Source organism: Cheilinus undulatus, linkage group 23 (assembly GCF_018320785.1).
Source record: "Cheilinus undulatus linkage group 23, ASM1832078v1, whole genome shotgun sequence".
Lineage (NCBI taxonomy): Eukaryota > Metazoa > Chordata > Actinopteri > Labriformes > Labridae > Cheilinus > Cheilinus undulatus.
The window spans coordinates 2,706,224-2,730,241 of NC_054887.1; the positions used below are offsets into that span (position 1 = coordinate 2,706,224).

The window sequence follows — 24,018 nt, forward strand, 5'->3', positions numbered from 1 at the left end:
GTGGCAACAAAGGCAAAAAGAAGCAATAATTGGTTAAAAGTAATTAAAAAAGTGAGCAAAAGTGCCAAAAATTGCCAGAAAACAGTCAAAATTAGTTCAAATCTGTAAAATTTTCAAAAATGGGTGGAAATTGAAAAATAAAGTCAAAGTAGGCAAGTGATGCAAAAATGTTAGGGAAGTGAAGGAAAATGGCAAAAAGTAGCCACATAACATTTAGAAGAAGTGTCAGCGTGGATGTAAATGGCATAAATGGGATAAAACTGGAAAAAGTGGCAAAAAATGGCAATAAAAGTAGGCAAAGTTGCGAAAAAGGTTTAAAAGGTTGACAAAATCGGTGCACCGGTGGTTGAGTGGTTAAGGCGCATGCCATGTACACAGGTGACCGGGGTTCGAATCCGGCCCGTGGCACTATTTCCTGCATGCCTCTCCCTGCTCTCTCCACTGTTTCCAACTCTATCCACTGTCCTATCAAATAAAGGCAAGAAGGCCAAAAATAAATCTTAAAAAAAAAAAAAAAAGGTTGACAAAATTGTTTAAAGTGGCATAAAGTCAGTTATCATTTGGCAAAAATGGGAACCAAGTGATAAAAGTGGGAAGAAAAATGGATGGAAAACTGTAAAAATTGATTAAAATCAGAAAAATATTGGCAAAGCTTTGAGAATGAGCAAAAAAGGAAAAAAGACAACCAAAGCAAGAAAAAGTTGCAGAAAAATGTTGCAAAAAATGGGCAAAAAAATGACAAAAAATTGTTTAAAAAAAGTGTCAGAAATGAGTGAAAAATGGTATAAACAGGATAAAACTGGACAATGTGGCAAAAAATTGGCAACAAATGGCAATAAAAATGGGCAAAGTTGGCAAAAAGTTGCCACAGTTGGTTAAAAGTGGCAGTCAGTCGGATATCTTTTGGCAAAAAAGGGTGCAAAGTGATAAAAGTGGGAAGAACAATAGATGGAAAACAGTAAAAATAGATTGAAATCAGAAGAAAATGGCAAAATTTCAGAATGAGCAAAGAAAGGAAAAAGACAACCAAAGTAGGCAAAAGTTGCAAAAAGATGTTGCAAAAAATGGTTAAAAAACATGTCAGCAATGGGTGAAAAATGGCAAAAAGGGGGCTAAAGCAGGAAAAAAGTAGCAAAAAGAAGCAAAAATTGTTAAAAAGTTGTGAAGATAATAGATGTAAAAAACAGTTTAAAATACTAGAATTTAAAATTCCAACATCAGAACCCAGTTCATTCACTTTTGAGCTTTAACCCAAGGTGACTGTTAGCCAGGATGCTACTGATCCAACACATGCATCGACATCATCAATAAATCACAGCTGGGGAGGACCCATTCTCTGAGTTTTTCAGGGGCCCAGCCATATCTGTACTGACTGGCAGGATGCATAAATAAAACTGTTTTAACAAACATTGGTTTTCACCTCTCTTTACCCCGCAGAAACGCTCATTCAAAGGCTTCAGGTTGAACTACACTCTTTTTTTAACATGATGTGTAAATTGAAATCCACTGTGCCATTTAGCACACGTTGCAAAAGAAGCACATCATGGCATGTGGCACAGTAATCGGTTACTCTCAATGATCCTGTTTGTATGATTCTGGGAAGCTAAAATCATAATTGAAACTGCAGAGAACAATATTTTCATCCAACACAGTAACTACCACTGACTTGTTACATATTTTGCACGCAGACAAACACTTTACCGTGTCTATTAATTCTTTTATCACGATCTTTATTGAGCTCACTGTGCTGCTTTTATCCCCAAACAATCCCTCTGACTGCTTGGCTGAAAACCCATGGGTCTACAGTGAAGAGCTAGAGAGAAAGAGGCGGCGTATAGATCCAATAATGTGTGTCCATCAGCAGCCTGTGGTGACAGACAGACTGTGTTAGTGTCTGACTCTCTGCTGAAGCGTTGCTGCAAAATTGTGAATCATCTCACCCTTCATGTCACTCCACACAGTCTCTGTCTTCCTCATGCCCCTAAATTAGTTTTGCTATGTCTGCCCCCTCCTCCTCCTCCTACAGCTTTCTTACTCTTCATACCTTTTTCTGTTTCTCTCCCTCTACTGTACCTGCCCTCAGCTAGTCGTCACATTTCTTTTCAATTCAGGTGACTTTTTTAACCACACTGAATTCACACAGCCCAGAGTGATTTAAATTTAAAGCTGTCTGGAAAAAGAAGACGGCTTTATTGTCTTTTATTTTGTCTGCCAGACAATAGTGCTACCAAATTTTATCATCACATTCTTTATTTTCAACAATTGAATTTTGGCTTTGATATATTAGGAAAGCTGTTTCTGTTTTACACTTGCTGTTCTATTACTTTTCATCTCGTAGCAGGTATAAACACTTGAAAAAGAATCAAGGTGTGCACTGAGGGGCCCTGCATATCTACACTCAATGGCCACTTTATTAGGTACACCTGTTCCACTAGCTAATCTGCCAGTGGTAGCAACTCAGTGCATTTAGGCATGTAGACGTGGTCAAGACAACTTGCTGAAGTTCAAACCGAGCATCAGAATGAGGAAGAAAGGGGATTTGAGAGACTATAGATGTGGCATGGTTGTTGGTGCCAGATGGGCAGAAACTGGGATTTTAATACACAACCATCTCTAGGGTCATCTTCTGATGGGTACTTCCAGCAGGATAATGCACGCTGTCACAAAGTCAAATCATCTCAAACTGCTTTCTTGAACATGACTGTACTCTAATGGCCTCCCAGTCACCAGATCTCAATCCAGTAGAGCTCCTTTGGGATGTGGCGGAACGAGAGGTTCTCATCATGGATGTGCAGCTGACAAATCTGCAGCAACTGTGTGATGATATCATGTTAATGCGGACTAAAATCTCTGAGGAATGCTTCCAACACCTTGTTAAAACTATGCCACAAAGAATTAAAGCAGTTCTGGAGGCAAAGGAGATCCAACCTGGCACTAGCAGGGGGGTACATTAGAGAGTGGCTGGTGATTGTTCATGCATGCATGGTGTGAGTTTTAGTCTTCACATTTTATGAACGCATGCATCTGCAACCAAAGGCATGTGCAGAGCTTTAAAGAAAATGTTCAAAAGTTGGAAAATAGTTGCACATTTGCTGTAAAACAAGAGTCAGGTAAAAATCCAGGGGTTATGCACGGTTTAACCCTTCTAAAGCCATTTCTAGCCTAAAAGATAAATATTTTTTGATGTTATGGCTGTGATATTTTAGCTTTAAAATGTAATGGAGACATGGCTACATGACTACACAGCTTCAAGTATAAATTCAATGTAAAACATTTTTTTTTCAGTTCCAATTTCACTTTGCTTCATTGGCGTGAACAGATCAGTTACTGCCAAAGTAGTGCAAGAAATATGGGAGAGGGTGGTCTTTCTTGAATAACCGCCCCTGTCAGACGTAAGAACAGCAAAATCAAACACACGATATGTTGCGTTGGTGGTAATAAGCATTTTGATGGCGTTTTTACTGATAAACTTTTGTGTGCTTTTGGGACTAAATCACTGCATTTGATACCAGGGCTACCAGGGTTTGTTCTGATTCTCAGGCTGCTATTTGACAGTGAAGGCAGGCGGCACACAACATGAGTTTGATTTTTTCCTCTGTTTTCCTCACACTAAAGGGCTAGTTTCTGTTTCTGTGTATCTGTGAGGTGTTACTGATGGACTGTATAAGAATCCTGAGGTTCTCCTCTTTCTAACAGTCTTTAACGTGACAAAGTTTACACAATATATATTGTTTTTAATAAGTGTTTTACTGCTAAAACAGAGAGAGGGTTAAGCTGATTATGTCTTCATAGGGCCCCTGGTAGTCTGAAGCTGCAGGCAATCGCCTGCCTTTGCCTGATGATAAAGTCTGCCTCTGTTTGAGATCCAAGGCCGTCTCCTCTTCGGCATTGTGGAGGAGTGAGCAGGTTTGTTAAACAGGGCAAGTGACAGGGACAGGTTGGGGGGGCAAACTGAAGCATTTTATAGAAAATCTGTACATATTTAGGATTTTTTTATGGCACCAGTTTCAAACTAGTACACCCAAAAAGTCTTCTGAGAGGTATGAAGTAGGGCTGGCCAATTAATCACAAATGAGATTAAAGTCGCAATATGCCCCGCTGCAATTTACAAATTCAAAGAAGTTGCAATATTACTTTAACTTGAACTGTGTCTAGGTATTGCTTTAATACATGCATTTTTGTAGCAGCAGTTAGGTTTTTTTAATCATCCTGCCCTAGTTCATTCTGTCTAATAATGATGAAGCTTAGCATTAGCTCACAGAAGTCATACCCCCAGCAGCGATCAGCTGATAGCCAGATAATACCAATTACTACAGCCAATCACAGCTCTTTCTGTCAACACAGCAGCCCATTTGAATACGTTCTACTTCTCACTGATCCCTGCTTGCATTAATGCTAATGAATGGCACTGCTGCTGCTGGCAAAGCTTCGCCTCCTCCACCCCAGCCTCCTCCTTCATAGCTTAAAGCATGTTGCACGCTCACATTCAGATTCATGCTATGGATTACTTGCTTCAAAATAATTTCATGGTTTTTAATACACCTTGTCATGAATGAATCTATCCATATGGGAGTTTCTAGCTATGCGCTCCCAGGAAAGTCAAAGCATGCTGCGTACTCATTTTGCAATAAAATGGTTAATGGATGATAAGAGTGTTCCTGACTGACTGTAGGTTATGATTTAGGATGATTTATACCTTGAATCTGTTGAAAAATAAATAAGATGAGGAACCTAGTAAATTAGCATGTTAAATTGCAATCACAATACTGGGGGAAAAATAACCCTTTAAACCACTTTTCCTGCATGTTTTATCCCCTTTGCGCCACTCTTTTATCCATTTTTGCCGCTTTTCTTCTATTTTTGCCACTTTAATACCTATTTTCATTAAATTTTTTCAACAATAGATGCAACTTTTAACCAATTTTTGCTACTTTTCACCCACATTTGCTATTTCTTTTACCCCCTTTTTCCTGCCAATAATTTCCCTTGTGTGCCACTCCTGAACACCTTTTTACTAATTTGCCAGGCTATTTTTGCTCTATTTTTTCCACTTTTAACCCATTTTTGATACTTTTTGTTTCCTTAACCCAATTTTTGTCATTCTTTAACCCATTGAAACCACTTTTCCTGCATTTATGCCACTCTTAAATCCATTTCTGCTAATTTTCTTCTATTCTTGTCACTTTTTAACCCATTTTCATGACTTTTTTAAAACTTTTTTTGTCATTTTTAACCAATTCATGATACTTTTTGCCTTTCTTTAACTAATTTTTGCCATATTTGAACCTCTTTTCATCACTTTATCTGGTCATTTTTGCAGCACTTCTGCCAACCTTAACCCTATTTTTAAATATCTACTATTTTTGAGAGTGAATTTCTGTAAAACAGATCAAATGTTGAGTCAATCTCAAACTATTTCAATATTAATTGATTGTGGGATGGATTTAACAGCTGCAGACATTTAAAGCTAAATTATACTCATCTTCTTTTCCTCCTTTTCTGAATTTAATGACCTTTCGGGGGCCAGACAGGAAGTTTTGGGGGGCCTGATACGGCTGCCAGTTGATGATCATAGGAGCCGCCTAGTGCCAAATGCGGAAGCGATGCATGCATAGAGCCCACTGCTCAGCCCTAATATCAAGGACAGTTGGAGCAATAGTGTAGCATGCAACTTAAGACAGACACACAGACACGCTACTTATGAATGGAAGTGGAACAACTGTTGAAAATGAACATATTGACCTGCAAGTCCAACTAAAGCACCTTATTGAAAATCTTATGTAAGCAAATGATCTGCTCAAGCAGTAAAATGAAATGGAATCACTGCATCCTACAGGAAGTAGTAAAAAACAAGCAAAGACCAAATATCTGTAAGCCTGTTCTCCATCAGATGTTTTGATTCATGATTTTTTCCCCTCTGTCTCTGGTCTTTATTCTCAACCAAGCTCACCAGCTGCTGGCTGTTGCTCCATATTTAACAACCAAAATGAAGAGTTATAATTAAGAGTGGTATGAATATGTTCTTGTCTTTTTCTCTGCAAGGAAGCAAACCATATCTCTTAATGTCAAACTATTGCTCTGAGCACATTTTCATATTACACTCCTCAACAATACCTGGGACAAGTTATGAATTATAAACAAGGTTTCATGCCTTTTTTTCAAGGATCCTTTGCAGCACCTGACACAAGACTCTAGTGTGTTTGCACCAGGCAAACACTGAGTTGAATGTTTCATGACTGTCATGACCTATTTTTATTGCTTTCACTGGGACAAAGAGACCAGTTATCTCCTGGATCAATGAGTCGCCTCTTTTTCCCACTGCATCTTTCTATTTCTCATTTATGTAAAAAGCTCTGCCTGCCGTATGCGCGAACCCTTGTTGTGTTCACCTGTTTGCTCTGAGAAGAGCTCTTTAGTATGCTGAGGGCTGTTGCCATGTTTTTTTCTAAGAAGCTCTTCCCTCATCCTGCTGGTGTGTTCCTGGAAGAGCAGACAGCAGATTTCAACCACAGTGAGATTGTTGCATGCATAGACATTATGAAAATTGAGACTCAGGTCATTAACACTCATTCAGAGCAAAAATAGAGACAGGTTCATTTAAATTTGAAAGGATATTGATTTTTAATTACTTCTTAACAGATTGAATATGACATCCTCATTACAACAGTTGATTAATATTTAAACGCTGAACTCAGCTTTTTTCCACTGAAATACTTGAATTGAAAGGGAGCTGATGATGACAGTGATGTGATGTGCTTACACATGTCTTGCAACCTCAATTCCAAAAAAGTTGGGACGCTGTGTAACACGTGAATGAAAACAGAAGGTAATTCTTGTCAAATCTCATAAACCCATTTTTTTTTTTTTTTTACAATAGAACTAAGCCGTTTCCATTTCATAGAAAAATAGCTCTCAAAAAAGTAGGGACAGGACCATGTTTGCCATTGTGTAGCATCTTCTCTTCTTTAACAGCAGTCTGCATATGTCTTGGAAGTAAGGAGACCTGGTGATGGAGTTTTGGGAGAGGAATGTTGTCCCATTCTTGTCTGATGAAGGATTCTAACTGCTTGACAGTCTTGGGTCTTCTTTGCTGGATTTTTCCTTTTATGTTTTCTTAAAGATCTGGACTGCAGGCAGACCAGTTCAGCATCCAGACTCTTCTATTGTGAAGCCATGTTGTTGTGGAAGTGGTGGTTTAGCACCGTTTCCTTGACAGAGTGTATGTTGCTCTAAAAATGTAATCGTCAACAGGAAGCCCAGGGGCCACATCAGCAAAGATTTTTCATCTTTAATCCTCTGAACACACACACTAGACGACTCAGCCAGACTGTCAGATCAATGGAGACCACACACCTGCCGACCTGCCTACGACCTCGCGGGATCACGTGACTTTAGGGAAAAAACAAAGCACGGATGTCTGTCTATACCGTCTTGCTGTCTCTCCACAACAGGCTGCCCTGGCGTGTGTTACAGGTGCAGCAACAATCATAAAACATGGGAAAGACTTGAGACGAAATCCTGGCTGGGATTAAGCCACAGTTGTGTTTGTGGTTGTGAGCGGTGAAAGTACGTATGATCCGTCTGGTGACGCTACCTGGTCTGCTCACTCTCATTGGTTGTTGTGGGTACTCCGTCAGCAGCACTATGACCCAGAATCATTAATATCAAACATGTTTGATATTTGTGATTCAGGGTCTGTGAGGCTACAACGCGATTTGGAGCAGTAAATTTATCGTGTTGACACCACACACATGCAGACTACTCAGACAAATAATTGATTGCGACGAGGCTCCAGTCATATACGCCTCCACAATCGTGGGGAGTCAAATCTTGGCTAAAATCGGGCTTAAAATCCTGTAGTGTGTGGCCGGCCTTACTGCACAGCGGTGCAGGGGTTAGAGCTGTTGCCTCACAGCAAGAAAGTCCCTGGTTCGTTTCCCGGTGAGGGCCTTTCTATGTGGAGTTTGCATGCCCCCCACCCTGTGCATGCACGGGTTCTCTCCGGGTACTCTGGCTTCCTTCCACCACCAAAACATGCCCGCTAGGTAAATTGATTACTCTATATGGGCTGTAGGTGTGAATGTGAGCGTGCCTGGTAGTCTGTCTCTATATGTCAGCCCTGCGATTGACTGCCAACCAGTCCAGGGTGTACCCCGCCTCTCGCCCAATGACAGCTGGGACAGGCTCCAGCACCCCGTGACCCCCGATGGGATAAGCAGTGTAGAAAATGGATGCATGTTTCATTTCAAAAATTATTTACTGGATTTTTAAAGATAGTACAGGAGAAAGCAAATATCAGTGTCAAATCATAAAGGTTGGGTTGCTTGGTTTTGAACTTGTATCATTTTTGAGTTATTGGTTGAGCGTTTTTGTTTTTGGTAAGTTAAGTCAGTTTACTTTGAATAGATAATTTTCCTCTGGATATCAACATCTCCCCATGGAGAATAAAACACACTTGGTAAATCAACATGTGCTCGGTTGTGTGGGGACTTTGTTGTTTAATTCGTAATTGCCAGTACTGTTGCTTTTATTTGTTGTTTGCCTCCAGAGATGGAAGAAAAACAAGCAGCAGGAAACTGCTGCACAGCAAGGCGTGATCTTTATCTATCCATTTATGCCTTCATTCGATCTGTTTAAGCATTTTATTGTTTTAAAAGTCTATAAACAATGCCAAACATGCACAGTGTGATGCATTTTCTAAAGACAGTGAAAAAAGTTGAAAGACATTCAAAGAAAGAAACTTTGAGTCAGAAAATCGACACCGACTGACGTGTGCAGCGTTAAAGCTCCAGAGTTTCACTGGTTCCTGAGTAGAGGCTCTTGGTCTTCACTTTATTAATCCCAAAGGACGATCGCAGTGTTATGTTAGTTAATGTAGTTTGGCCCACTGATCTGACTCACTGGCCGACACAGTCAGCAGTTAGAACAGCAGCAGGAGCGGTGACACAGCTCAATGAGGCATCGAAGCTACTCTTAAACTCTAATTGCCTTGCAGACGCAATTTGTGCCCCAAAATTGTCCTACCTCTTTTCTCTCAGGAATATCTGAGTCAAGTGTGACACACAGACATTATAGTTATATTTTTAGATTCTCTGTGAGCTGCTCTTGTGTCTTCTTTTTTGATCATGCCTGCTCTTACTGTATAGAATCATATCTACAGATTGAACCAGGGCAGATCTCTTTGCTGCACTACAACTACAGCTACATCCATTAAGAGCAGAGGCTCAAGTGTTTACTAATGTCAGCTGTTTTTATCTGAAACTACTTGAGCTGGGCTCAAAGTGCACTTTTTATAGGCTGATGTAAAATATAAAAGCCTGCATGAGACCGGATAAGGATCTTACAAGATATCAGCAATTTATGTATGCCTTCATTTATGCACTTGCAATAATCTTAAAAATAAAATGCGGATAAATATATAGTAAGACTTTGATTATTTTGCAAGTGCATGTTAAATATATGAGAGATTATGATGTAAAGTTTCTTCATGTGTGTTTTATGTTATACACTAGTGCTGCACAATTAATCTAAATGCAATCACAGCTTTGCAATTGCATATTCCCATAAAATGGGGGCAAAGTCTCAATTTAGTCAGACCTGAGCAGTCTGTGTGGGATTCAAAGGCGGGGTCCTGGTGTTTGGAGGGCTACCCCTGAATTAGGACGCTGCTATAATGTGCATTTAAATTCTGGCAGAGAGATTTTTTTTTTTTTTTTTTGGCAACAGGTGGACAACATAAACTTTGCATCCTGAATCCTGCATCTCTAACTGCTCTCTTTATAGACAAAAACAGTGGAAACGAGTGTGAAATACCTCCATAATGTATTTTACATTTGTACATTTGAAGACGTGTGTAAGCCTCCAAGAATAGCATAGAACAGTGCTAATGTTCATGAAAGTAATTAATCTTTCTTTGAGGCTTTTTATAAATAAGCTATAAATGACAATGGTTCCATGTTCCTTAGATCTAATATAAACTTAAGTCTTCATTTTCAGCAGTAAATGATGTGTTAAGTAAGACGTGCAAAATAGAAAAACACAACACTTCGTGATGACCTGACATTCCAGCTAACAAATATTTTCCAAATACAAAGACATGAGTGTGACAGATGTCTGAGGTGACATGTTTTTGATGAATTATTTCCTGGCACACACTTTGTTTTGTTCCTGTGGGTGTCTGATGATTGACAGTAAGCAACAAGGAACACAATGCATGGCACATTAAGCACAAGTAATTACTGATTAAACAGAAAGTTTTCAAAGACAAATTGGTGCTTTGTGCTCTGCTGAAGAAAGATTGATCAATGGAAACTCCAGGTAGATGTGTGCACAATCTGCTTGGCATGTTATGAAAGAGAACAAAAACTCAAGATTGTTGTCAGGAAAACTTGAGTTTACTCTGTGGCAGCAGTGGCTTTGGGTGTCTATTATGAAAACCTGCTATCAGCAGCTACTTCCTCTTTGTTTACTAAAACAAAAGATCAAATCATCAAGTGTATTATGAAGGGGATCACTCAAGGTATTGAGCTGCAAAGAATAACTGCTGTTTTCTTCAGCTCTTTAGAGAGGCTGCACTATGTTTGGGTTGCTGGTCTTGTATTATTTCAAACAAACAGAGCTGTACGTGGAGTGTTGCCTTTCATAGAGGTAAAGTGATTTTTTGGAGTTTCCTCATAAACTTTGAGCATGATACGATTAACCAGAGTGGCTATTGTTAGCCTCATAGCATAACTGCCTAAGGCATATTTGAAGGTTTTCAGGAAAAAGAACACTTATCTTGGCAAACACATAGGAATTATTAAATGTATACTGTAACAGTAGCTTCTGCCAGATGTGTGAGTAAGTTTCTTAATGAAAGAAAGCCACAACAAAGACTACATAAGAAACTAGCACTCAGAGAGCGCAGACCTCCACCATCAGCCCTATCTCCCAATAGTGAAGAATCTTTGAAAAACATTCCTGGATCCAGACGGTGATCCGGATGACTCCCAAAATCGAATTCGCCGATTACTCCCTCCCTGGTGGGGTGGAGACACGGTGAGGCAAAGCATTGGCTTCGCTACGTGTGGACTGTCATGGCGGAAGCACCCATGGTCTCACTGGACGACTGGAAGTCATGTCAGAGGGTGAATATTCCTCTATTCCTCCCAGCATTGTGAGTATTGTTGCTACAATTCGCTGTCTTTCTGTCCGTTGGGCTCCGACTCATTTCCTTGACCGGGCGTGCGTCTTTTAAACTCTATAAACTCCAAAACTTTGAATAAGTTACTCATGTCCGCCATCTCCTGGTGTAAAGTGGTAACAGCGCAGACCTCTGCCATTAGTCCTATCTCCCAATAGTACAGAATCCTTTAAAAAATTCCTGGATCCAGGGGAGCAGGTGGCCTAGTGGTTAAAGGCGCTCCCCATGTCCATGGGTGGCCCGGGTTCGAATCCGGCCTGAGGCCCTTTACCGCATGTCTTGACCCTGTTTCCAACACAAAAATACCCAAAAATAAATCTTAAAAATAAAAAAAAATAAAAAATTCCTGGATCCAGATGGTGATCCGGATCAGTCCCAAAATCTAATCAGTTCTTCCTCATGCCATCTCTGACATTTCCTGAAAATTTCATGAAAATCCGTCCACGACTTTTTGAGTTATATTGCTAACAAATAAATGAACAAATGAACAAACAGAAATCAATAAATGGCTTAGGCATAAAGTGATTATGGACTGTAACAAGCACTCTGATTGGCTGAGGATATGGGCAGCTCGACACAATAAACCAGCGGCATTAAGGAAGTAGAGTTAGGCAGATTTACAATCTCCCAGTTCAGCCAAAAAATGACTTAGGCCTTGTTTATACGACAACGTTTTGCTTCTTTTTCCGTTTTTGTTTCCAAAAAGTTCCACGTTTAGATGGCAACGTTTTCAAAACGATCTCCGTTCACACGAGACTGCGGGAAACACCAAAAATGATGTAGTACATATGCCAGGCCAGTAGATGGTGGTGTGATTTTCGTGCCTGCACCAGATTCTGACTCGACCCATTCGCCTTTCGACGGGGTCTCCACTGATCCCAATGATGGTGAAGTAAATCAACACGTTGTTGGAGAAGTACAGTTAAATTCTAAAGAGTGAGGAGCACGAACAGTACACTGGTGTCGCCATCTTTGCTTTGGGCTTCCCACCTGCGCGTGCGTTATAAGCCTACTCGCGCATGGATATTTACTGCAGCTGCAGTGCGCATGTCCATTTTCAGAAAGTGCCGGTTTCCCTGCTTGCACGGAGACGGAGACTGGGGCGTTTTCAGGCACCAAAACGCTGTTGCCGTGTAAATGGACAGCCAAAACGCTACAAAACTTGCGTTTTCACTCGAAAATGTCGTTGTGTAAATGGGGCATTAGGCACTTATGCTATGAGGCCAACGATATGTAAGTGATCAATAGACAGCAGATACTTTCTCTTGCCACATGGCGGTGCTGTTTCTGTTGGGAAATTTGGAAACTCCAGTGAGTTAGCTATGTACTTTTGTTAAGCATGGGAAAACTTGTTTAGATTTCATGAAGATCAGCTGAGTTATGACTGTTCACACATTTATTTCAAGACAGAATGGCCACTGTTTTGTTTGTTGCTCCTTTTCCCTATGTTTTGCCATTGTTCACAAACATTTTGCCCCATGCCTCTCTGTGGTTTCTTTTTGCCTTCTTTTCCCCAACTTTTGCTCTTTTTTTGTTGCATTTGTATATTTCTATGCCTAATTTTTTGTGCCACTTTTGCTGATTTATTCCTCTTTTTGGACATTATTGCCACTGTTTACATCCCCCTTTGACTCTTCCTGCTACCAGTTTTCTTGCATTTTACCCATTTTTTCACTTTTGCCTTTTTTGCATTTGCCTTTTTTTTCCTACTCCCTCTTGCCTATTTGTGCCTCTATTTGGTTGATTTTTGCCAATTTTTTCCACCTTTTGCTATTTTTTTGCACCTCGGCTTTTATGTCGACAGAATGGCCGCTGTTTTGTTTGTTGCTCTGTAAACTACAATATTTTCTGTCACCACTAGGAGGCGCTGCAACCTGTACAGTATACTGCAGTTTAAATTTATCATGTCAGGACCCTCGTTATAAATGGAAAGTTTAAGTCAGATTGGACAACGTAAAGCTGAATCATAAAAATAAATCAGATTTCTTAAAGAATATGTACATTTGGGGGCTCGCTGTGGCCACGCCCTTTTATTTTTGTATGTGAAACTTACAACTTTTAACAAGTAAGGTCTCTTCAAGTTATGGGTCAAATTTGAGCTGAATTGGATGAACTCCCTAGCACAAGTTCATCCTAGAAGAAATGGTTAATTCATTAAAAATTGTGGATTTGCAGAATTACTCCGAGAGCTTTTTTTTTTTTTTTTTTAGACCTTGTCAATCCTGATCTATCCACCTATATATAGTTCTAGGACAAATTAAAAGAGAGCACTACAGCTTTGAAATTATTCAGGGGTGCTTTTGAGGCAAATCTGGAATGGGCATATTTAAAACTTCAAAAATATTGAATTTTTTATAAAACTGGATTCGGCTGCAAAATTCCCTGACTTTTTGACCATGTTAAGGCTCACAAGAGTCCAATGATAGATGAAAAATAATAATATTATTTTTTTTGGACTTAAGAATTACAATTATGGCCTTGCACTTACACAGCTCTCAGGAACTAATTAAGCTTTCTCACAGAAGTCTTTAAAAAGTTAGAACAGTTTTTTAGTTCAATAAAGTCCTCACATTTCATTATTACTACGTCTTTAGTACTCTTGCTGTGAAATGTAGATTTTTCTCCAGAGTTATTCATGCACAATAAAATATTTTTTCTGCTGTGTTATCTTTATTTAGAGCTGACACGCTCCCAGAGGCCAGCAGCACCTATTATTTTATGACAGACAAGCAGGAGAGTGTTTATACAGTAATGGCTCCACCTGTCAGAAGACAGAGTGGGTCACGAGGGGCGCCATACTGGAGGCTGCCACTTCAACTTTTATCTCTGATTAAAACATAAGAATGTTTGCGTTGGACACACTGCCGACATAAGCCGTATGTTCCCGCTTTCCCTCTGATTAAGCTCTCCTTCAAATTTATTGGCCATGGGAAATAATGGGAAACACAGCGAATGTAGAAGTTTTAGGCCATTACTCATGGCTTTCATTGGCATGGGCCCTGTCTGGCTCTCTGCCAGTGACCTGCACAGAGGACAAAGCAAGTAACGCCTCTCCTGGCTCCTGGCAGAGAAAGCAGAAGTAAGGGGGCGGCAGTATAGGAGAGGAGAAGGCAGGAGAGGAGACAGGGCAGCAGTGTTAGTGGGTGGTGTGAGGAAAAGAAGGGAAGGATATAGCTGAATTATTTACAGAAAAATAAAAATAATACCTCCATAATGTAAAATTCATCTTTCAGCTCCTATTCGATTTACAGGAATGGTGAAAAATGCAAGCAAACTTTTTGAAGGTATTTTAATAGTGTCTAGACAGCATGGTTGGTCCCCAAGGCAACAGTAAAAAATGAGCTCCTATTGGCTCTGTGGTTCACTAAAGTTCAGAGAGGAGGGTGGAATCTAAATTAATAACACAAATATTTGGCTTGTTGGCTTGTGATTGTACAGGTAACAGAGGACTGTCTACCAGCTCAGCAGCATGCTAGGGCTTAAACTAACACTGGGACTGTTTTCAGATTACACTCAGTATAAATCCTGATATTTAGAATCTCTGTTTGCCCTCTAATGCATGAAATGACACTAGTGTGATGATTACAACTAAATACGATGTCATTTTATTCAGTTTGAGTCATTCAGGTCTGATCTTTTAGGGCTGTCAGAAGAACAAGGTTGTTCATTTCAATTAATATCAATATTTCTATGGTTAATTGGGATTAATTGCATTCATCTTATCATATATTTATTATATTATTTAGAAATGACCTTCTGACTATTTTGTCTCTTCGGTTTTAACCTAAAGGCATTTTAATGTCCTTCTTTTATAGGGTGATTGAAGAATTTAACATAAACTGATAAAGGAACTTGTTACAGATCGTTACACAGAAGGTGCAGGTGACTTCTGACTCGTCCACTAAACTGTCTGTGAGTTTAGAAACTGAAAGCAGACATCGAGGAGCAGTGAGGACCTTTTTTGTATTTCTCCTGCTGCAGGGAGACATTGGCACGGCTTAACTACGGTGTGCTAAAAGGCCCTATAAAAATGAGATGAATCACCATTTAAAAGAATATAGTGCACTTAATGTGGACCTTGATTAATCATGATTAATGCTGCTGATACCTTAGATTGTTTTACCACTTTCTTTTATGCCACTTTTGTTGCTTTTGGCCCGTTTTTTGCCACCTTTGCCAATTTTTGTCCCTTTTTGGTCATTATTTAACATTTTCTCCCCTTTTTGACTCTTCCTGCTACTAGTTTTCTTGCTTTTTAACCATTTTTTCACTTTTGCCCACGTTGTTTTTTGTACCCTTTTTGCCTATTTCTGCTACTTTTTTGCTGCTTATTTCACATTTATGCTTCTTTGGTTGTTTTTTTCCACCTTTGGCTATTTTTTTTGCCACTTTTCGGCCGTTAATGTCCCTTTTTTGCTGAATTTACCCCATTTATCAACACCTCTGCCTCATTTTTGCCCCTTTCTTGACATTATTGCCTTTTTTGCAGTTTTGATTCCCCCTTTTTCCTATTCCTGCTGCTTTTTTCTTGCTATTTACCTATTTTTAACCTTATTTTTACCTCTTATTGCTTATTTCTGCTTTTCTGCTGCTTTTTGCCCCATTTTGCCCATTTTTGGAACTTTTTACCCACTTTTTGCTGCTTTCTGACCTTTTGCCCATTTTTTGCCATTGTTCACAAACATTTTGCCCCTAAATGCCTCTCTTTGGTTGCTTTTTGCCTATTTTTCCTAACTTTTGCTCTTTTCTTGCCACTTTTTGCCCATTCATGAGACTTTTTTGTTGCATTTGCACAGTTCTTTGCCTCATTTTTTCCCCCCATTTTTGCTGCCCCTTTTTGGTCATGATTGCCACTTTTTACCCTTTTTTTTACCCATATTTGCATTTTTTTGTACACTTTTCTGCCTATTTGTGCCTCTATTTGGTTGATTTTTGCCAATTTTTTTCCACCTTTTGCTATTTTTTCCCCCCTTTTCTTGACTTTTTTTCACATTTCTGCTTCTTTTTGCCTATTTTTTTTTTCCAGTTTTTGTTCATTTTTTCCAGTTTTTGCTGTTTGTTTTGTTTTACCCTTTTTTTCACTGTTTTAACCACTTTTTACCTTTCTAGCATGTTTGCCACCTTTCCCCCAATTTTGCCACTTTTTGCATTTTTTTTTTTTTTTTTTTTTGCCATTCAACCCATTTCTGCCACTTTTGCCTATATAAAAATATTCAAAAATTGAACATCCTCTTAGACAACTCAGTATTTTCTGTGGTATTTTGTGTATTCTGCAATTTTAGCATGACTTTATGTAATCTAGTCGCTCCTAGATGTTGGAGTGAAGCATGCCAAGGTGTGCCTCGTGAGTTTGAACAACCATGCATCATACTACGTCTTCATATCAGCTAGAACTGAGACGAGGTTCATTTTGCCACTGAAGATGATGGGCGGTGCATCGGTGACAACCTTGTGATTATTTCTGATTGATTTCTAACTGCTCTAACTCTATTTCTGTTTTTTAGGCTATGTGCACAGAGTTTGCTCATTCTGCTTTTCCAGAGAGGACAGAGTAGGATGATGATATCTCACAAGCACCCGTGCCAACAAAAACACATAGAGTCTCTCAGCCCAAATCCTTGCAGAGGTCAAGTCTCTGTTAATTGCTTTCCAGGCAGTTGATGGATTGATCACAGGACGGAGACGGAGCTGGGAGGTGTCAGGAAAGGAGAAATTCTCTCTCCAGCTCACGCACACACAAACACACACATTGATGCAAACATGATATAAACACAGAGAGCCATTCAGACATAGACATTCGCAGCATGCACACACTCTCACACACACAGTCTGGCATGTGTGCTAACCAACAGAGACTGTTATCAGCTAATTAGTGCCAGTAGCTGCAGGGGCCAGGCTTATTGACACTGCAATGACAGTTTTCTGGTTTGACTGGCACCGTCAGTCTTCAGAAACATGTCATTGGGATTCAATTATAAGAAAACAGACAAAGGAATAAAATCCGTGAGTACCCTGGGGAGGAAATGCTGAGCTCACTTGAGTGACCATATGGGTTACTGTATGCAAACTGACCAGTCTTGCAAATGACTGACTGCCTGAATAAATGAATGATTTAATGTTTCAATTTTTCATCTCCCATGCCAGATCATGCAGGACTTAAACAGCATGCAGATACACATAAAACAGAGACAAAGGCTCTGTTAGTGCAGGGAGGGATTAGACTAAATGTGCTATTGTTTTGCTCTCCAGCGTTGGTCTCCCTCCAGTCTGATTGCTTGCACTGCAGAATCTCCACATCCTCTTTCACATCAAACAGAGAGCAGAGCAAATGAGGCTTTTTTAAAAATTTGCAACGGCATCAATTCTTTATGTTTAGAGTATGATGAAATTTTAGACTACATGTGTAATAGGTTTTCAGGGATGTTGAACATCCCTGGAAAATCAGCCTCAGGCTAGGCTACCCAAAGCCAGTAGCTTGTTTCAATAACCGGGAGGCTTGGCTGGTATGGAGGTGCGGATGATCTCAGCTCTGTTTGTGCTTGTTCACCTATATTTGGATTTAAAAACATCTCTGGGTAAGGTCAGGCCCAGAGAATGGGCCCAGTTGTGATTGATGGATGACATCAGTGTGTGCTGGATCAGCAGTACTGGCTAACAGTTCCCTCATTGTAAAAGTTTTAGAAAAAGGCTCAGAAGTTTAACATGCTGTCATTGGATTCTGATGTTGAAATTATTTATTAATGCTCCTTTTTGACCCCTCTCACCACTTTTTCCATCCATTTTTGCTGCTTCTTTTTGCCACTTTGTTTGGCATTTCTTTCTTTACAGCTGCTTTTTCCGTTTTTTTAACCACTTTTTGCCCCTGTATGCCTCCCTTTGGTTGTTTTTGTCTATTTTTTTCCCCCGACTTTGCTCTTGTTTGCCACTTTTTGTTGCATTTGCACATTTCTTTGCCACAATTTTAAGCCACTTTTGCTGTTTTGTGCCCCTTTTGGACATTATTGCCACTTTTTACGTTTCCCCCCTTTTTTAACTCTTCCTGCTAGTTTTCCTGCTTTTTCACTTTTGCCAATATTTGCATTCTGCTTTAACCCATTTAATGCCTGGTTATTCCTCTCTTTGGTTGATTTTTGCAGTATTTTTTTCTACCTGTTGCTATTTATTGCCACTTTTCTGCCATTAATGTCACTTTTTAGCACAGTTTGCCTATTTCTCTCCACCTTTGCCTCATTTTTGATCACCTTTTTTTTGCCTATTGCTGCCACCCTTTTCTTGCTATTTACTCATTTTTTAATTTAAACTTGCTTTTGCCCATATTTGCATTTGTTTTTACCTTTTATTGCTTATTTCTGCTACTTTTCTGCTGCTTATTGCCCCCCCTTACTCATTTTTTAAAACCTTTTACTAATTTTTGCCTTTCTGTTCATTTTTTTTCTTTCATCAACTTTTTGCCTGTTTGTCGTCTATTTTGTGCCACTTTTTTGCAGCTTTTCTCCCATTTCTTCCAGTTTTTGTTCATTTTTTCCACATTTTTCTTTTTTTTTCTTTTTTTTTTTTTTTTTTTTTACCTTTTTTGCCATTGCTTTAACTGCTTTTTACCCATCTTTGCTACTTTTTTTCTAATCCAGTACTTTTGGTCACTTTTCACCCCATTTAGCCACTTTTTGCCCATCCATGCCTCATGTTTTGTTGCATTTTCACATTTTTTTGCCTCATTTTTTGTGCCACTTTTGCTGATTTGAGCTCCTTTTTGGACATTATTGCCACTTTTTAACCCCCCCCCCCCCAATATCCCCCTTTTGGGACATTATTGTCTCGTTTTGCAGTCCTGATCCCCCTTTTACCGAATGCCGCTGCTATTTTTCTTGCTATTTATCCGTTTTTTAACATTTGCATATATTTGCATTTGTTTTACCTCTTGTTGCTTATTTCTGCTACTTTTCTGCTGCTTATTTCCCCCTTTCACCCATTTTTTGCTACTTTTTTGTTTGATTATGCCACATTTTGCCTTTCCGCTCATTTGTCCATTGTTTTTCCACCTTTCACCAGCTTTTTGCCTCTCTGTTGTCTATTTTGTGCCACTTTTTGTGCTGCTTTTTGCCCATTTTTCTCTCTTTTTGTTCATTTTTGCTGTTTTTTTTTACCCATTTTGCCGCTGCTTTAACCACTTTTATACCCATTTTGCTACTTTTTCTCTAATCCAGTATTTTTGTTTACTTTTCACCCCATTTTGCCACTTTCTGCACGTTTTCTCCCATTTCTGTGACTTTTAACCCATTTCTGGCATTTTTCCCTATTTAACCCGTTTTTGACACCGGTGTTTTCACTCTTTTTCACAGTTCAGTTGTCCTGTTTTTACGTCATTTTGTGGCATCCTGACATCTGTGCTCATTATGGCCCAGCTGAGTCTGACATTGCTGCCCTGATAGTCCAGTGTGTCCATCCACACTGACATCAGTAGTTAAAGGTCATTCTGTTTTAACAAAAGGAGTTTCCATTTGATAAGAGGCTACAGCATACATAGATAGAATGACCTGTTGTTGCTCTGATAAGGGTGGTTATAATTCAGGTTATAGAGTAAATATTGGTATCAGAGCTTCACTTTACAATAGTCCATGATTTTGCTGACCCCCAGTTTTTCTGGACCCCAGAAAGATCTCCCCTTTAACCCTCTTATGGGCGGCTTTGGACAAGGTGCAGAAAATCAACCAGGTTAAAACTGATGTAAAAGATCTGAAGAGAATATATTTACCAGATGTGGTCGAGATGAGCTGATGGCTGTTTTTGACCCTTTAAGGCTGCAGGTTTTTAACCTTTATCTGTCTTCCACTTTTATAGATTAGTAGAAACTCAGCAGCTCACTAACACACTGCTGCCTCAGATTATTTGGGGGGTTTGTGACGTAACTTGGAGCTAAGCAGAGGGGGAAAGTGTTTCATCTGAAGAACACAATGAGAGCGAACTTCCAACCGCCTGTTTTCCAGGTGATTTCCTTCAGTGTCATTCAGGCTGACTACAGTGAAACACAGTGACATGAACAGTCAGGCATGCAGATGAAGAAAACATGGAGATCACTGATGCTGCTAAACTTCACGACTTGCATTCCTCGTGCGTAAACGGTAAGGCTGGTGAGACTAGAGGGGGTAAAAAAGGGAGACACATAAAGAGAGGTGACCGAAGGTGAGAGTGAAATAGTGAAGAGAGGGGAGCAGAGATAGAGCGCTACGGAGAGAGAGAGAGAGAAAGAGAGAGAGAGAGAGAGAGAGAGAGAGAGAGTCGGGGGGTGGGGGGCTGCAAGGCGACTTGGTTGGCAGTTCTTGCTTCTGCCTCTCAAGCAGTGGGAGCGATGTGCGTAACATGCAGCGGAGAGCGGTGATTATCATCTGCGCGCCGCATCGCCGTGGACCGCCGAGCGCTCTCGAACACGGAGACACGCCGAGGGGCACAGCCCGCCTTGCAGAGCTCGTCGCCAGCCTAACCCTCCAGACTAGAGACTAAAAAAAAAAAACCCACACAAGAGAGGTGAAGGAGTGTGAGGAGGAATGCCAACCCCTCAGACGGTGATCGGGGGTTAATCGCCCTAGTGTTTGGAGCCACTCTGACGCACCGGCGGCGAAGCAAGAGCGCATATTTGTCAGATTCCACCCCCCTGTTTCATATCCATACGGGACTATTAACTGAGGATTTAACACGGAAAGGATGAATGCTGAACTACACGGCCGGCAGAATATGAGTCAGCGTGTGTCTGTGAGCTGAGGTGCAGCGTCTCTCTCCTGCCTGCACGACTGTCTCGGTCCGCCACTAAACCTTCCTACGCCAGGATGCAGCTGCTCAGAGTTGCGTGGGCACTGACCGGAGCGGCGATCTGCTGCTTTCTTCTGTTGCTTATTCACTCCCGCCTGCTGAAAGAAGGTAATGCATCCCACTTCCACGATGCTATCACTGTCTGAGGACGCAGTAACCCACATGAAGTTAATATGAAGTTTCCCAGTCAGTGTGCGCAGCGCAATCACAATTCGACATTTTCTTGGTGAAAATGACGAATCTGTTCTAAATAAAGGAGGCACGTGGCTTTATTTGAGCTCATCAACAAGTTATTGACAGTGGAGCATAAATGGATCATGTGCCAAAGGTTGAAGCTTTTGCGTAAAAACGCGCTATAAATGGTTTGTTCTTAAAAGCGTTTTCAATAGATGGCACTAGAGTCTAGCTGTAGGGTAACACTGGGGTCAATGTGCCTCCATTTACCTTTAATTGTGTTTTCAATCCTAATCCCAGTCCCTCACACACCTGGCAGCAGTGCCTACATTTATCACCCCAGGTTGCCATGCTGTGTAGAAGGACATTGTTGCATTGTGGGTAGAGGTGCAGCTTTGAGAGATATAATTTAGAAAAAATACACACCTTATGAATTCATTCTACCTGCTTTATAAATATAAATCTGTCTGCAGGGAGGGCCTCGTGCAAAGGTCGACTACACTTACGGCTCACGCTCCTTATGAAAGTCAAACAGTGTAACCCGGGGATTTACTGTACTGTGTGAACCTGGCACAAAAACACCACTTAATATTCCCTTTTTGCGTGTACACCCCGGGGCGAGCAGAGTCTGTTTGGCACAAGGGTTTTCCTCCGTGCTGGTTGGCTTGGGTCGGCCTGCCATCTCTACCCTGCCTCCGGCCCTGGGCAAATATTCAGGTCAAGCAGTGGCAAACACTCTCCTCGATGGGGTGAGCCCTTGACTACTGGTAGGAGAATGTCCTGCCATACTGAAAGGGAGAGCAAAAAAAAAAAAAAAAAATTGTCAGTCAGCCAAAACTGGAGACGAGGGGAGTTCAGGATTTTGTTCTGGCAAGTGTCCTAAATCCTTGCTTTGCAGTTTTAATTGACTGTGGCATGCTGGTCTTTTCCACAGAGGTCAAAAAGAGGATTGTGTAGCCACCCAACAATGTGAAAAAAGTGCTGGTTATAGCTGTGCTAATGCGAGGGACAGTCATTAGATTCAGGCCATCAGCATTGTTGAGCTTGTTTACTTGCAAGGCAATATTTTTGACCTTCACTGTGGATGTTTGTCTGTATCATGTTGTGCTTTTACACCAAGGTGTTTTCCCCTAAGCCTGCATTTTCTCCACTTTCAAACTTGACACCGAATAGCTTTTAACTTTGCTGCTGGACATTCAGGAGAAGTTCCTACGGTTTATAAGCTCCCTGCTGAAATCTGCCAGAGAGCGATGGAGCAAGAGAGGTTGCACAAAGGAAGGGTGAGAATATGCTCACTTTAAACTACAAGAATAGCCAAGGTCAAAGCCAGCTGTAAGGGCTAATAATACTAACTGATAATGTGAATTCAAAGGACTGCATTAGTGAAAGTCTTTTGGGGATGAGGATAATGAAAGACATGCACGAGGGGCCTTAAAAAGAACAGACCTCCTTTAATCTTGGCTCACATATCCCTTCATAAGAACACTGGGGCTGTACAACACAAGCGTCTCCTATGTGAATTAGAACAAAAGGAAGTGGAGAAATGTATTTTTAGTCTCCCCTCTATGGTGCTGGATTGATTGTCTGATCTGTTTACATGCAGCGTGGTGTGTGTGCGTGTGTGTGTGTGAATGGTGGTATGTTTTCTGCAGGTTGTCTAGCACCGTATAGATTCAGGATGCACAGTGCAATGTAACACACTCTCTCTTTGCAACATAGTCAAACACAAAAGGGTGTATTTTATAAGTTGTGCAATCATGTGAGTGTGAGCTGTGTCGTAGGATTTTGCAGTAAGGAAACAGAGAGGATGGATTAGGAACGGACAAACGTATTAAAACATCATGCATAGGGAATGTGGATGAATTTTACGCCATAAATTTTCTCCCACTGTCCACTTCAATAATTCAAGCAATGGAGCAAATCCCATTTTGCTGTTCATTGGCCGAGATATTTGTCATATGGCAATAGAGAGTTTGACAGGTTCATGGAGCAGTTCCTGGTTTGTGGATTCACCGGTGAATCCTGGATGATTTTCCCCCCTTAGGATCAATTTTGATATATTCAGGAATTCCTCGGATTCCATTCAAATTAGAATTCAAAACAATCAGTGCATAATAAGTGAAAAGCAAACATTATGCAAGATTTAGATTTTTTTGTTGAACATTTTCTGTATCTGATTTTATTCTTCACACTGGATAACGATCCTCCTAAGTCAGGGGTGTCGAACTCAATCACAGCAGGGGCCAGATTCTGGATTTAGGTCTAACCTGAGAGCCTATGAGGGCCAACACAACCTTAAACTGCCAACCTCATTTTCACCAGTAATATGAAAAAAAAAAAATAAAAAAAATAAAAAATAGCACTGACGATAAATCATTTAGAAAAAAAAAAAAAAAAAAAAAAAAAATATATATATATATATATATATATATATATATGTAATTTTAAAAGCTCCAACTCTGAGATAAAAAGTCCACCTTATTAGTTCAAAAGGTCAGGATGTGATATTAAAAACAGTGAAATAATGTCGATAAAGGTCAAAATCTGAGTTAAAATTCAAATCTTGAGTTTAAAAGTCAAAATATGACATCAAATTTTAAATTGTGAGTCTGATAGGTCAAAATATGGGATTAAAAAGCCAAAGTTAGGAGTTGAAAATGTCAAAATATGAGCTAAAATTCAAAAATGATGACTTAAAAAGTTAAGGTTTGACTTAAATTTAAAATTGTGAATCTAAAAGGTCAAAATATGATATAAAAGTCAAAATTAGGAATTGAAAATGTCAAATTTGAGAAAAATTTGAAATCATGAGTTTAAAAGGACAGAATATGGGATTCAAAAGCCAAAATAATGAGTTT

At 40.0% G+C, this 24,018-nt stretch overlaps 1 protein-coding gene across 2 annotated transcripts in view; it reads left to right on the plus strand.

Annotated features, from left to right (window-relative positions):
• Positions 1-24,018, plus strand: part of LOC121505663 (chemokine-like protein TAFA-5) — a 272,623-nt gene that overhangs the window by 68,857 nt on the left and 179,748 nt on the right. Inside the window, exon 1 of one of the 2 annotated variants that reach the window (XM_041781151.1) lies at positions 20,936-21,094. The exons of the other annotated variant lie outside the window; for it this stretch is intronic. Coding sequence (XP_041637085.1) covers positions 21,004-21,094 — 91 coding nt within the window. The 5' untranslated portion in view covers positions 20,936-21,003. Of the gene's footprint in view, positions 1-20,935; positions 21,095-24,018 lie in introns of those variants that run through there. 2 annotated transcript variants of the gene reach the window in all.